The 16,839-nt window shown below is 32.1% G+C and overlaps 1 protein-coding gene across 1 annotated transcript; it reads left to right on the top strand.

The window, feature by feature from the left end:
* Positions 1-160: 160 nt before the first annotated feature.
* Positions 161-12,883, top strand: LOC131843176 (post-GPI attachment to proteins factor 6). The gene is made up of 4 exons (XM_059191793.1): positions 161-608; positions 6,810-7,058; positions 10,395-11,537; positions 11,884-12,883. The coding sequence occupies exons 1-4, from the start codon at positions 317-319 to the stop codon at positions 12,618-12,620; spliced, it is 2,421 nt and encodes an 806-aa protein (XP_059047776.1). The 5' UTR covers positions 161-316; the 3' UTR covers positions 12,621-12,883.
* Positions 12,884-16,839: the final 3,956 nt, after the last annotated feature.

Below are 16,839 nucleotides of genomic sequence, written 5' to 3'. Positions count from 1 at the left end.
CTTTAATAATTTCTCTTAGATAGGTACTAGATTTTTGGCTTTTGTTATTTGTGCATGCTGTCAATTGTAGCTTGTCACTTTCATGTTGGCTGTCAAAATTCTCAAATGTCAAATTGTTGTTATCAAACGCTACACAATCATTTCAAATCACTGTTCTTTGTTACTTTTATTCTCTGTCATGTGTTCGCCGAATTCTGTCGATAAATGATAGCCGTCGAACTAATATTTTACCTTACCGTTAAATTATAAAGTTAAATAGTATTTAATAATATATTGAGTGTGCCCTGAAAAAAAAATAGGTAGGAAATAAATAGAAATGAGGGCTAGCTTATTTTTTTTATTGGTATATGTGTATATGTCTAGTGGCGCGAGTAATAACGATAAAGAAATTGAAGAAGAGAGGAACAGGAAAAGAATAATCGAACAGTTAACTCGGACGCGTACAGTGTTGCATGAAGATTATGATTTGATTAGTAGACAGGTTGCCACAGATGTATATATGTTTAGAAGTTACCGGACTGTCTCTGTTGTTTTTTATCCGGTGATGATAGAAGTTAGCGATGCCCGGTTCACGTTCCAGTCAGAAGAGCTTCATTTAAATAATATTGGTAGGTGCACTTTTACTTTCATTTATTTTTAGTATCATTTAAAAGAAAGACTGATGGCATTTGTTTTGTTCTTATTCAACTTTAAAGGATTTGCATGGATGCTGTCCCATTGCCATTGAGACCACGTTATTTTCAGAGGATAATGCATTTTTTCAATTAAGATATAAACTCAAATGTTTCCATGAACAAAAAAATAAACGCCTTTACAAAACAACAATATGAATTTTGCAGAGTTACTTCATAGTAATAAAATACTGTCTAGATAGATATTGATTAGAAAAAATAAATTTTAAATAATTATACTAATCATCATTAAATTATAGTTGACATCTGAACTTGACAGCCTAAAATATAAAAACTATGAATTTTCATTAGAGTTAATAATATATATAAATAGGTAACAACCATGTTCCTAAGTGATGAGCATAATAAAAAAAAAATCTATTGACCTTTCTTGCATTGTATATTGTATTGTCCTTTTTAAAATTTATACTAGAATGAATAATAATAATAATAAATGTTATCAAATTAATAATTATTCTAAACTTCTCACAATTAAAAGAAGGTATTGTTAGTAATGTAGTAATGTAGTAGGGGTTAGTTGATGGTCACACATATATATATGTTTAAGCTCCATGTGGCAAATCCTAGAAATCATAACGAATTTCTATTGTATTTAAAATTAAATCAAATTTATTTCAACTAAACAAAAACATTATACGGTTAAATAGGAACATTATTATTATGTGGTATTACAATATACATTTGGCATGATGACCCATCTGAGCTACAGTCATCCTCATCCTGGCATCTTCGACTGGTGCCATGCTGGTATAAACCAATAGCATAAATGGAAACAACATCCCATCAATATTCTTTATAAAATTAGTTTGTTTGTAAGGTTTCTATACTAACAACACTCACTTATTTCTCAATATCTTATAGATATGTGGGGTGTTTGTTTGCACATTTTAGTGTGATTAAAAAATAATTAAGTTAAAAATGACATAATCTACACAACAAGATAATATACTTAATTATTATATTTTACAATATATGTTTTATTATTATAGACATATTTCATACATAATTAGATATATACAGAATCATGATTAGAACTTATTTTATAGTCATGTTACACATACTTTACATCTGCATTCATCTGCACTAATCTGGAACAAGGTTATTCACAACCATAATATTTATTTATACCATATAATACTAATAGAAATAAGCAATAGCAATTTGAAATTATATGATCTGGAGGTATCATGCCTTAGTGTCCTGGAATGGCAATGCATAAGGAATACCATGAACATCACATAATAATTTCATGTCCTTGTTGGGACATACCAAATTGTTTATCATTTAAATTACAGAAAAAGATAGATGGCCTTCAGCCGCTTCATAAGTCCTTCCGTGGGGTTGGAGTGCCATCTGCATTCTCCCCCTCCACCTATCGTCCAGTAAAGCTGTAAAGGCTAGCTGTGGCCAACAGCATTAGAGTTGTCGGAAAAAACACCTATAATTGGTATTTGAGGATTTTTTCCACCTGTTTACATTATTCATAGTTGTAGTAGTTCCGGACAGTTTTCAGATTTATTAGTCACTTTTAATGAGTAATGTTAATTTTTCATTTAAATAGATTACGATAAGTACTCATTGAAAATAATCTAATCAAAATATTAGGATAGATAAACAAACTCGTATCGAAGTCTTTAATTTTGTTTCATTGCGGTAATAGATACAGGTGTATGCTTTAATAGATAATTGACTATATATTTATCACTATTTTTGTAATAATACACCTACGCTATCTCTATTAGCCCACTAGTTGTATTGTTACTAGATGGTTAGGCATAATAAAAATCTGGATGTAAATTTCGTATCAATGTGAATGCATATTTGATTTATCATCAAGCAACTGGCCGTTTGAAAATGCGCTATGGCGTTGTCGGTACGGGTCGTTCAGACTGAATGTAATAATGTGAGGCTGGCCTTATGAAGGAGTCGGGAGCTCCGGATCCGCCTTGCATACATAGCGTCATGTACAGCAACACTGATACCTGCGATAGAACTTGTACACGACTCCAGAAAACTGAGATATCATGCATCTTATCTACATGTTGTGTGTGATTAGTAACAAACAAATAAACGATATATCTATCTATCTAATTGAATTGAATTGAATACGCTCATTTAATCTGGTGTATCTCATAAAAATAATGCCACATTAAACTGTTAACTCAATTGATTAGCACAATTAAGGTAACAATGTAGTTTAAATTAATCACATTTAAGAGCTTGGAAATTGATATCACTACCCGTTAATTTAACGTCTTGTGAATTGTCTTTGCAATGAAGCAAGTCAACTTGTTTATTGTTTGTGTTATTGCCTATTGTTTCTCCACGATTAAAAATAAATATAATCGTATAAATTTTATAATAAATATAAAATTCAAGTCCCAAGCTACGCAGCGCTTATGTTGTGGGTATTAAACAAGTGATACAAATACTTATATTTGTATATACATACATAATAGACATAGAAAGGGAATTGTTAGTAATGTGAAGTAATAACCCCATTGCTAGCAATATACCATGTCAGGTTGACCTCCACGCGGTTCCCCCTGGAAATCGTGTTAAATTAAAATATCTTTATTCATGTAGGTCTATTACAGACTCTTATGATATGTAAAATCTACCGTCAGTTCGGAATGATATCGAGAGAGAAGAACTGACAAGAAACCAGCTCGTATTTTTTTAAATAATAGTGGAACATGTTTACAATAATACACAGTCATTAAAATTCAAATTTGGGAGAATAGACTAAACACTGATAAAAAATTTAATCAGTGTTCGCAACCTGAACAGACCAGTCCCCACAAGCAGCACGCGTTCACAAGTATGACGGATGAGCCAGCCATTATTGCACTCAACCACATGTGGCCGGCTCACCACGCCGCCACAAGTTTGAACCTTATAGCGAGCATGACTGTTTCAGGTTACTCCACTACGTCAATTATATTATTTACAGCATAGGCTGTACCGATTACAGTTTTCACCCATTACAATATTAAATTTACATTATTTAATTTACAATATGTCATTACAAATTTATAATAAGTTTCTTTAATGTTATTACATTATCTATGTCAATGGGAAAATTATATAACTCATAACAAAAGTTAAAATTGTAATTAAGTAATTAAGTATGCCTGGAAATATATCTAAATCTTACTCTACCAGACACGATAAGTGCATTCTATGATGTGAGTGTTACAAATTTATTTAGAGCTCACCACAGAGTACCTAATAGTATTATTATCTGAGGGGACGGAATTGTTACTAATGGCTGTAACTGTTTTACTGTCAAGTCGATTTCCGGTTAAGGAATGGTTTCACTAGGAATTAACCCAGACGGTTCCAATGCATTTTTGTATATATTTACTAGCTGTGACGGTCACCTGCGTGAAATTTATTGCCTATATTATTCTGAATAAAAGTCCTGTCAAAATCGGTCTAGCCATTTCAGAGATTAGCCGGAGCCTGGAACAAACAGACAGAGAGACAAAAATTGTAAAAAATGTTATTTTGGTGTATGTACCGTATTATATACATATGCGTGTAGTAAAAAAGGGTTATTTCAATATTACAAACAGACACTCCAATTTTATTTATATGTATAGATTACAAACAATGTTAATATATCCGAAGAGAACCCAAACTCCGGCGACAGTCTTTCTGCCGTATATCTTTTTTATGGAGGATAATGGAATGAAGCCGCCTGTACTAATGATATACGTGAGCGGCGCTCCAATAGAAGATGATGTATGAGCTCGAAGTCAGATCAGTTAGCTCATCGTGGCGAATTATCCGCGGTACATTGCAATAAATTAGAAATAATCTTATACTGTTTTAATTTTGACCCGGTCGTTATTTATAACTAGCTGTTCCCGCGACTTCGTCCGCGTGGAATTTAACTTTATTTTTCTAAACTAAAAGTAGCCTAAGTTACCTACCTCCTTACTACCTGCCAAAAAAGTCCCGTCAAAATCGGTCCAGCCGTTTCAGAGATTAGCCGGAACAAACAGACCAACAGACAGACAAAAATTGTAAGAAGTTATTTTGGTGTGTGTACCGTATTTATATTCATGTAGTAAAAAACAGTTATTTCAATCTTACAAACAGACACTCCAATTTTATTTATATGTATAGATTAGGAAAACGGGATCAGAAAGAGTATTAAGTGTACGGGAAGATTTTTTTTTATTTAAAAAAAAAATACGGGAATATACTGTGAGAAGAAATAGTTTGCCTAGAGTACCGTGCGAGTTTCAATAGTAACAACAAACGAAGACATACGAAGGACATATATGTGTGTCCTTAAAAGTTTGTCCGTAAAATATTTTATTTACCATATACCCACTGCTTTTCAGTTTACCTATAATCATGGCCGTTGAAACACTGCCGAAATATCGGGAATTCAATAAAAATAAATAAAACATGATAAGGTCCCGTGATTTCACATAATTATATGTAGAAATATTCTTATTCAGATAAACTTAATATAAGTCATGTTTTTTCCTCATTGCCTATAATCCCCTCCGCTCCTCTTAGTTCTATGATATCATAAAATGCTCTAAGCAATCATCACATAAGCAATATGTCAATCACTGGGAAAGGTTAGTAATATGCTTTTGTTATAGATTATCACTATCTTATCTGCTTTAATACGGAAATAGCTTCACCTATCGATTTCACCTAGAGTTGACTCACAAATCTCTCAAAGCGAGTTAAATAAAATGGCTAACTAAATACATACGATGGTCTCCGTGGTTTAGTTAGACTCTGCATTACTTCTGATGGACGCGAGTTTGTTTTCCCGCACAGTAAAAACATTTGTATTTGTCTGGGTATATCCTATGTATATTATTTATGTACATATTTATATCATTTGTCCAATAAAGAGAAAAACTATAGTTTTTCTATTTTGCTTTGTAGCTACTACGACCTACTCGAAACGTCTAGAGAGGTTTTTGTTTTATTTACCGTATAGTTATTCGTTTTAAAAGCCGTTTAACTATGTATAAAGATTGTATATACATATTAATAATATGGAAAAAATCAATAAATATACAGATGCAGAGCAGATGTAGTATACACTACTCACACACTACTACTCATGCGCTTATTACCAGAATATATGCGGGCATCACCGCGGAATATAGTTAGTTCGTAATAAAAGTCTGTGCAGTTGTCGGGCAGCGTGGTAATAATTGACTTCCTCTATTTATGAGGAGAGACCTGTGCCTGACAGTGGGAGGATAAGTGGCTGTTACAATATGACGATTTACAGACCGTATATTACGTACAGACACAACATACCTACAAAGCATGCATTTTAAGGTACTAAGAAATATCAAACAGGTATACATAACACTAGTGAATTTCAACATCGTACTACCCTTGAACTACAATACCATCCTGATCATGTGGATGAATTATGGTGAATAAACTAAAATTTCATTCCTGCGTTTTTCTAGAAACGCACAGCGACATTGTAGAATCACCTTCCAACAATGGTATACCGATACGATATTGAAACCTTAAAGAAAAGAGTTTGTTTCTTCTTAAAAGGATGTCGGCTTTTACGAATTTAGATGTGTCGCAATATCGTTTGTTGGATATACCAGTTCTGTAATCTATATCAACCATTAAAACATGAAGACATTATACTCTCAATATCTGGAATGTGTTCGTACGTATTGCGTGTAAAAGAGACTATTATCCAAGCTTTGAAGTTAAATAGATTAGACATGGGTGTATTCTATGGAATATTGGCAGAGGATTTTTTTTATTGTGTTGTTTGGGCTATTGTCAGATGTTTGTAGCACCTGTAGCACTGCGACCTATATAGATCTATTGTGCTCCGAGCACTAGGAGGAATAGGGCTACGGTATCACATTAATTTAAGTTGATTATTTTCTTTGTGTTTGATTTTTATGTTGCTTCTTTGTCCTGTTTATTGTACAAAATTAAAAAAAAAACAATTATATTCAGGTTTTCATAATTCTTAAAACATAATTAAAATTAGGCCCTCTTATTGTAACTATATATGTGTTTTTTAATATATTGTTTATGCCATTTCTTTACCGTATGTTATAAATAATATATATTCTATCTACCTATTCATTTCAGGTTCATGCGATCCACAAGAAATAATTGTTCATCTTAAATACGGGTCGTATCCGGCCGTAAATCCTGATGGGTACGATTTCCCGAAGGATTTCGTGGATCCGGCCACGAGGGAGAATATATACACCCTCGAGTTGACATCAGATGGCAGGAATCGAACTTACGATATAAAGACTCCTAAGCCGGGGCAGTGGTACGCGCTAATTTATATTAAATGGGAGGATCCTAGGACGCAAGCACTTGAGCAACAAGGTATGTTTTATTTATATATTTTTTTAACTAATTTCAAGGGTAAGAAATTAATAAATTTGTTAGCTGTTACTCGAACACAGAGCACGTATTTTCGTATAAATTAGATAGATTCTGTATTCACCAATTACAAGCACAGCATATATGAGGTATTATAAAAATAAATGTACAAGTAAAAGAAATTCTATTCCAGTTCTTGCTTTCTGTGCGACAAAGGTTAATGGGCCATCAACTCAGCATAAAGTTATACATTAATCTGCAGCGCTAATATTCTGTTGGCTTCTTATACTTCGTATTTACTTATATATATATATATATATATATATATATATATAAAATTCTCGTGTCACAATGTTAGGTTACCATACTCCTCCGAAACGGCTTGACCAATTTTTATAAAATTTTATAGGCATGTTCAGTCTGAGATCGGCTATCTATTTTTCCCCTAACAATTTTTTTTACTTCTGACAATTTTTTTATATTTTATAATGTGGCATTAAAATACTTACAACCCCGAATTTTCACCCTTCTACCATCAACCCCTATTTTTTAATAGCGATTTATAAGGCAAAATAACGTTTCCGAGGTCTGCTAGTATATATGTATTAAAGTTCAAGCTCGTTATTATGTAAATGCAATTTTAATAATTTTAAGTACAACAGTAATAAATAAAACGTAGAAAATCCCGTGAGTTTCTAAATGTTACATATAGCACACATATGTACCTGTACTTGAAAAATTATAATATAACCCCGATTTCTACTACCGTAGTCGTGTAAAAATAGAATAAAATAAATATTAAGGCCAGCTCATTAAAGTCGAAGTAGTTTAGAGGGGTTGATGAAAACAACATTGCAGATGGTGTTTTAGTTTTGTGTGGTTTACTATTAATAAATGACTTTACTAGTATATGTTACGTTACAAAGTCATTTATTCTTTATTTAGATTTTTTACAAAGTCGTCTAGGTCAGTATTTCTGCATGTTCTTGCTTTGGAAGTTGTATTTTTATTTGTCTTGCGGTTTAGCACAACTCCTTACCTACGATTGTCGCGGGTTCGATTCCTCGCAGACTACACACATTTATATTCATGAATATAATTGTGTGTATCGTTCTGGGTGTTTTCTATATGTATTACTAGTTACTCGCCCTGACTTCGCACGGGTGTACATGTATTATATATATAACCTTCATGTATAATTACTCTATCTATTAAAAAAAACTGCTGCAAAATTCGTTGCGTAGTTTTAAAGATTTAAGCATACCTAGGACGGACAGACAGCGACAGCGACTTTGTTTTATACTAATGATACTACTGTTTATTATACTATTGTAGTACTATAAATACTACTTTAAATGCATATGTAAGTCTGCATTTAAAGAAAATATCAGTTATCTTGTACCTATAACACAAGCTCTGCTTAGCTTGGGACTAGATGACACTGTGTAAATTGTCACAGGATATTATATTACTATTATTATTTTAAAAGGTTGATATTTTTTAGTTAGTTTACTTATATTCAGATACTTGTTCCGTTGGTCTCCCTTCTCCATATATGTCTACGAGTGTTCCCTACTCAATATTAAACCTTTATGTGTGTGTATATGTGAGGTAACGAGGCAGTAACAAATAGGTTACATCCCATCGTACATTACGCAAGCAAAGGTCTCTGAACCTAAGAATCAAGTGTCATTGACAAACAATTACTGACACGCAATAAATTGCATAATGTTCACGTTAGTTGTCATCCACGTGTACTTTATTATATACTAGCGACCCGTCCCGGCTTCGCACGGATGCATTACAATTCTATACTGCTACACGCATATATTATCCATATAAACCTTCCTCTTGAATCACTCCTATGTATTGCTGGAAACTGCATTAATATATTTATTTATTTACATGATTGGCAACATGGCTGACACTTAGCTGTCACGGCAAATTACGACACGGTGGTATACTGGTCACTAATGGCAGGCACAGAAGTGCCTGCTATTGGTGACATCACGTACGGCTCGATGTCTTTGTTCCTTTGCCCTTAAAATCTATTGCGTAATTTAAAAGTTATAAGTGAACAGACAGCGGCGGCGATTTTGTTTTATACTATGTAAAGATATAGAAGGATGTATGTCCTACCTGCCTACTACTTTTATTTCTAAATGGTATAGTTAATACTACTGCTACATCAGAGGTAGATTGTAAAATGAATGCGATTTATGCTGTATTTCGGTGAAGAGTCCATACTATCCATACTATATGTTATCTCAGTACAATTCATACAGCGCCATCTAGTGGGTCAAGTTAAGCTAGCTAAAAATTGTGTTATGGGTACTAGATAACTGATTAATTTCATAAAAACAAACATATTATATATATAAAACACCCATACCGATACAAACAATCATACTCATGAATACAAATGTTTAATGCAATTAAATGGAGAATCAAACACGCTACATTCGGAAGGCGGTGTGCTAAATCGCTGAAACAGCGTGGTATTTCAGAGGTAAACATTACTGCAAATACGAATCCTGATGTAATGCTGAATAAATGTCTTTATTATTAAATTATATAATTAAACATTTGTTTAAGATATATAGATAAGTCTGTGCCATGGGCATCCGTTCAGTGAAATCTCCATACCTAATCATTGTCAACGGGATCGACCTCGGCTATATTGACTTGATTGTGCGCTCAGCTACTTCCTGCCACATATAACATACTTTAGTTTATATACGTCTACTGTAATGTGATTGTCCTGTTGCTATGGAACATTGTTAATATATTCAAATTTAAAAATTGTTCATGTAGGACCTTTTAACCGCTTATGAACGTCAAGTTTTTCTTTAATAATATTTTTTCCCTTCCTTCAGTTCTTTCAGTAGTTCAGTATATAGATTCGATTGTGAAGAACTGGCAAGGAACTCAACTGAATGTCTTATTTTTTTACAAATTTATTTACAATGTATATTTACATAGGTGTCTATGTCTAACATTAAATCAAATCCATGCATGAACAACTATTGCCATGCATGTTTGTCAATTAAGTAATATAACCTATATCTGTAAGTAATAGGTTATGCTCTATAAATATAGTTTAAAATATGGATTCAGTATCAATCGTCAATGTTAGCGTTAGGGGCACACGTGCGTCACAGTGTATTCTGTGCTCTCCTTAATGTAAGAAATAAGAAATTGAATGTAGGCGTTTATCCACATCCACCTAATTTATCGGAAAAAATCTATGCATATGAAACGCGCGAAATCTTCCATTTTCGAGCATTTGCACTTATTACCACTTCTAGTGTATCTGTATTAATGTTCTTTCTTTTGCAGGTCTCGTTGCTGACTGTCAAACAATCATTTATACAGACTTACAAGTGAAAAGAGAAAAAGATGTGCCATATGTTAATTGTTATGCCGGTCTCACTGTAAACTATACACAAATTCCATCTTATTACAAATGTATGTCTTTAGACAAGGTGGAGCCCATACGCTTCAATATAACTATCAGGGACCCCTCCCCAGAGGATTCTAAAAAAGTATCAGTAAGGATTCAAGCGCAGTCGCTGCCATCTGAAGGAAATAATATTTTATCATGCGCTTTTGACTTAAAGTTAGGAACACAGTCAGTCGTCTTTACACCTAATGTATTTGATTGGCATTACATACATTTAGACTTCATTGATAACACTACACATATAGCTGACTGTGATTCTTATTTAATTAGCGATGAACGCGAAGCGGACAATTATACAATTTTAGAACTTATGCGAAATGATAGAGGCAGATTCTTCACATTCGATGCTTTGTTACCAACAACCGATTTGCAAGATACAACCAGCTTAGTAAACATTTCGTCCAATGAAATAAAAACTTTACGGTTCAACGTCCACGAATCTCTAGATATAGGCGGTACCTTGTCAATAGATGTCTCTCTTGTAATGAGTTTCAAATATTATATGGGATATAAAAGAGAATTGCAGAAAGGTGCTTTGTTAGCGTTCACTGAGGATAACCAGTATTTCAAAGCTGTTATATGCCTTGATATTGGCCATTCGAGTATACCCTTAGAAACTGGTGAATGCAAATATAATGATCAAGTAAAACCCGCGCTCTTTGTCTTGAATAGCACTGACTCTGATTCCATAAATGACCAAGTAATTATACCATATCCTGAGAGTGGCACGTGGTATTTGACTTTTAGGATATTCTGTGATGATAAAGTCTGTCCTTGTCGTACTACTGATAATGGTACAAAATATTATGTTGAGACTATTGCCACAGATAAGGATGCAACTCAAGATGTAACGACCGATACTTGGAGAGAAGGCACCTCGGAGTGCAATGCTACGGTGATCCTGTCTGTTTCTTCGACATCTTGTGTCGCAGGGAGATGCAGTAATCACGGAAACTGTCTCTTAAATACGTTTGGAGGGATTGTGATGTCCTTTTGTTCGTGCTCTGCTGGATACGGAGGTGAGTACACATCAATTAATTTTCCATACAGGTCTTGAAGCAAGAACATTTTTTGTCCAATAACATACCATCATCAAATTAAAATCTCAAAGTAATTTAAATGGAACTAGTATAACGATAGGGTATAATCTAATCTCACAATTGAAACCTATGGTTTTTGGGCCTTGGTTGAATATTTATTATATATATATAATATAAGTATTAAAAGATTTCGCATTTCTGTAACCTGATATCTTCGCTATTATAATCTGATATTTATTTTTAAAATTGCTAATGCTATTCTTAGCGATTGGATCTGTTTTGTAGAGGATTGTATTTGCTCAGATGTTCCTCTGTCTTTTTCCAGGTTGGGACTGCTCAGATGATTCAAGAATGGACAGCAGAGCATACATGTTGATTTCTATTTTGCTTCTCACATTAAGTAATTTACTTTTCATTATGTCCATCTACGTTGCCATCATCCGCCTCTATTACACAGAAGCCATGATGTATGGATTCACAATGATATTTTCAACATTCTACCATGCCTGCGACGCTCCCGCTCAAGTTGCGTATTGCATCATTACAGGTAATATACTCCAATTTGGAGATTTTTACTGCGGTATTATGTCTTTCTGGGTGACATTGCTCGCAATGAGCATAATTAGTGAAAGATTCAGGTCTTCACTGCAGTTAATCGGTGCTATAGTCATAGCGTTACTGACTACTTGGAACAGGCATTCCTTTGTAGCATTTGTGTTCCCCGTAGTCGTAGGTCTCGTCGTACTCATGGTGTCCTGGTACTTAAACTACAGAAAATACCGCAAAATGAAATATCCAAGGTCGTATTATAGAATTTACTTGCCACTAGGTCTTCTTTGCGTTTCGGTCGGTTTAATATGTTATGGGTTCTTGCAAACCGAACAGAACTACAAGGTAGTTCACTCGTTGTGGCATATGATTGTAGCTGTGAGCGTGGTGTTCCTTTTACCTGATAACAAGCGAGATGATGACAGTAATCCGTTTGTGCCGAGCCCGAACTATTGTAGGTTGCCGTCCTGTAGGATCTTCCGAAGAACACAAACGCACATTGCGGGTGATTAATTGTCAACCCTATATTAATTTGAATAGAGCTCATTTAAAGTCAACTAGCCGCAAGTAGTTTTTAAGATCTAAATGTTATAAAGCATTTTTTCTACTAGTCATCCACAGGTACAGAGTAAAAGAATGTTTTAGTAGTATAATAATATGAATGTTCTATTAAATGTAACGTAATGGAGACAATATGGGAGTATGATAATATTGTTATTAAACAAAAAATGTCACTTCGCAAGACTGTATATTCTATGGCATAATATTGATTTATAAGTTATCTAAATATTGTATTGTAATCTAAATATATTAAATTAGATAAATTTATGTGGATACATGCTGATTGCCCCTTAAGTGGCATTCGACACAAATACACGTTTGTGATATTGTACCAAATATAATGTAAATTAGATTAAACGAATTTGTACCTATTTTTCCCTTATCTAAAAGTAGGAAATATTATTATTGCAAATAATGTAAAGATAAATATTCCGCTTTAGTGATATACCAACTTTTTGCGAATCTTTATGAACAAATTTCAAGTTTTATATTTCAGTAACAAATATTGTTTTATTATATGTATAAAAAAACGTAAGTCCTTTTTCTATAGAAGAATATATTGCTTCATATTTAGTAATTTAGTTTGTTTTTTAAATATTCCAATAAAGATATTCAGTTTGAAAAATATAAGTAACTATTGCCCCACCGAATTTTAAAAAATGCGACAATAAACATCTGGTGTGATTTTTGTGTATTTTATAATCCAGAAAATAAATTATTGATAAGAATATTAAACATTATTATATCTTTAACAATAGTCAAATACCTAAGTTAATTATTTAGAATCAACATTTTGTTAAGTCTTTCAACTGAGATTTTAAAACAGGTTTTAGATAAGTAAATACTAGATTACTGTTATATACAAGCAAGCAAAATCTATTGAAATTATATTAATAGTATAATCTATTTATAATGACATTGTATTGTAATATATTTATATGTTTGTTTTCCCTATTTTTAAGTTTAAGTTTTATACAACTAATGAATATAGGTACTTCGTTTCATCATTATCAACCGACTATCAAAAGTTTCTTAATTAGACCATTTATGTTAGTATGATGATGTCTATTAATTCTTAAATCATTAAATATAACTTTTTAATCGATTGTTTGTATGTATCCTATAACGTTTCACCACATTTGAAGTCGGTTATTTTATGGAACGAAGTTTTGAAATAATAGTTATATAGTTCAAGTTCACTTTTGTAATTCTTAACGGTGCCTTATATTGTCCACTATCATCTTTAAAAATATAGGATTTTGTGCCATTATTATAGTAATATTTTTTTTACATCTGTACTAGTTAACAAATATGTATTCTATTAAACTAAAATTAAGGAACTATTTTGTAAGTGCACAATCTAAAATCATGTCTACCGAATTATTATGTTAATTATTATACCTCTCTCTGACTCACTCTATTTTTATTTTTCTTACTGAGCCATTCATAACACTAATTTGTATGAGAGATAACATAGGCCTGAATATTTTTTGTATTTAATGGTATAACAATGTTTATTTCAATGACACAATATGGCGGCAATTCATTGTTTCAATTCGAAGTTTTGTCCTCCTTAAGCTAGCCATAATTATTAAAATCAAAATTTGGGTAAAACTGTACGAATCTTTTTTAAAAGTATTATCAGTAGTCACATATGTAGATTCAATTTTGTTTCGATTTTCGTAAGGACGGTGTCGACGCTTAAAAAACGTATTTTTAATTGCTCTGTGTTGTCACACTACACTGCATAGTAAATAAGTGAAACGGTGATCCCACTACTGACAAATATTACTCATTTTTTTCTTTTTTTCAGATAGTTTAAGTACCTACCTACTACTACTATTACTACTACTACCTAATAAATAGTATTAGTATTGTCACATCGCTAACAGCTAATGAGTATACTTTTTTACGAGACAGTATTGATATTAACTGTAATAGGCTTTTTAAAAGTGACCTGTAAAAAGCAAGAGTTGGGTGTAAATTCTAAAGAATGATAAGACGTGAAATCTGGATATCACAGAATAGAATCAAAGTATTCCCACATTCTTCAATGATACTTATATCTACCCTCTTTGTCTAGACTTTAGTTGTCTTTTACATTCCTATGCTTCTTTTTGCTCAAAATATTTAATGTAATGTGTACAAAGTCCAACTTTGTAAATAAATAACATTTGTATAAGCGATTTTTAAACGGAACGAATGGCTTTTATATAAAAAATATGCAGGTTAATTTGAAACGAAAACACGGACAATATTAAGTAGACTGAATAAATTTTCACAGTATAAATGAATATGAAAATAATTATCCTTTCATATGTACGTCGATATTATCGCGTAGTTTGTATGTATTTGATTACAACAATTCTACAGTTTCACAAATAATAACACTGAGTATAGTTTCATCCTGTGCATATTTTTTTTACTGAAACGTGATAATTATACCTTAAATATGCCATAGATCACTTGTAAAGACTATGTAGTTACTCATTTGTTTGATAATGAAGAGATTTTTATACAGAGGGAGACGGGGCGTGCACTCCATTGCTATTCTTGTTATAAATATAGTCAGCGTATATTATGTTATGATCAACGCATTGTAGTAATTTTTTATACAAAAATTTATTATTATTACTGCACCATAGTATTATCTTTTATTTACATTTGTATTTTTTTAATATAATTATATTCTTAAATTTCTATTTAAAAAAGATGGAACAAAAGTGTCTATATAATAGCTAAATGGACTGAAATGTATTGTATTGTAGGTAATTTTATATGATGAATCACTTTAAGTAGGGCCACTAAATCTTAGCAGATAATCATGTAATAAAAACCCAATTCTAGGGAATATAGAATGAAATATTAGTTTCATAAAAAACTTGTCTTAAGATTTTATGGCTCCAATTTGGGTTAGGTACCGAAATTAATGTCATATATAGGTATCTGCTAAGAGAAATAAACAAATTAAATACTTTTAAAATTGAAATTAAAAGTATTTGTAATTTGGACTTTCTAAGTTAAATTGCGACTGTTTTAGTATTTGTTAGTTGCGACATAATACGGTTTATTATTAAAGTGTTAGAAATATCCAATGTTGTTAAAAAAATTTATTATGTTTTTGAAATAATTAAACTAATTGGTAAATCTAGGATCTATAAATCTAGAACCTGTCCGTTCTTTTTAACTGAAGCCGTTCGTAATTAAATTTTTTAAAGGAAAGTAATCTCTGCAAATTATCAAAAAACGCTCTTCACATTTGCTAGGTACATTATTCCAATGGATATAAATCAGCTATGACGAATATGATGGCCTCGGTGGTCTAGCGGTTTCTCATACCGCTTTGCGTCTGATGGTCGTACTATGCAAACATTTGTATTCATAAATATCAGTCTGGGTGTTTTCTATATATATTATGTATTTATAAAACAATATTTAAGTCATTATCAGTCGTCTAGTCCTATAACTAGACTAACGCTGTGTGAATTGTCCAGGATTATTATTGTAACTATAATACTTTCTCAGCTCAAACTACGTTCCGAACGGTAGCTTTGAATCATCCAAGTGTCTGTGATAGACCTAAATAAATAGAAAAAAACGTATATTATTTAATCTGCGATATTAGAACGGACACTTAGTCAGTAAGCACTTTATTTAGTTGTGTTATTAACTTAGGACACACTGACGAGTGACCTATTGTTTGCTCCCGCGTTCACTCGTCCTATTTCTATATTAATATAAGTGCGAAATTGTGTACTGTTTGTTAATTTTCATGACTAAACTGATTAAGGAAATTAGGCGTGAAGGTATTTTCTTGAGGACGGACATTTTATCTAAAAAAAACCATATGAAGTCGCAGTTACTAACTAGTATTAAATATGTGCAATACCAATATTTGTTTAATGATCAGCGCGTGCTGTCTGGGTACATTGCAGTCAGTTTAAATTATGTTGCATTTCATTATTGACTTTTATATTTGTTGTCAATTTATAAATGTGATTATAATAAAAATAAAATTTTATTACCGAAGTATTTTATTTCCATCATTCACATATGTATTTTATTAATACAATATAAGAGTAAATAATATGTTCACATATTATATAATTATATAAACTTTTTTTTTATTCTGGTAGATAAACATTGGCACAGTATATTTGATTACAGATAT

This window comes from Achroia grisella, unplaced genomic scaffold (assembly GCF_030625045.1).
Source record: "Achroia grisella isolate CSIRO2021 unplaced genomic scaffold, CSIRO_AGI_Agris_v1 utg1086, whole genome shotgun sequence".
NCBI lineage: Eukaryota > Metazoa > Arthropoda > Insecta > Lepidoptera > Pyralidae > Achroia > Achroia grisella.
Note: the sequence above shows the minus strand (reverse complement) of the source record. Positions and strands in the feature narration are given on the sequence as shown.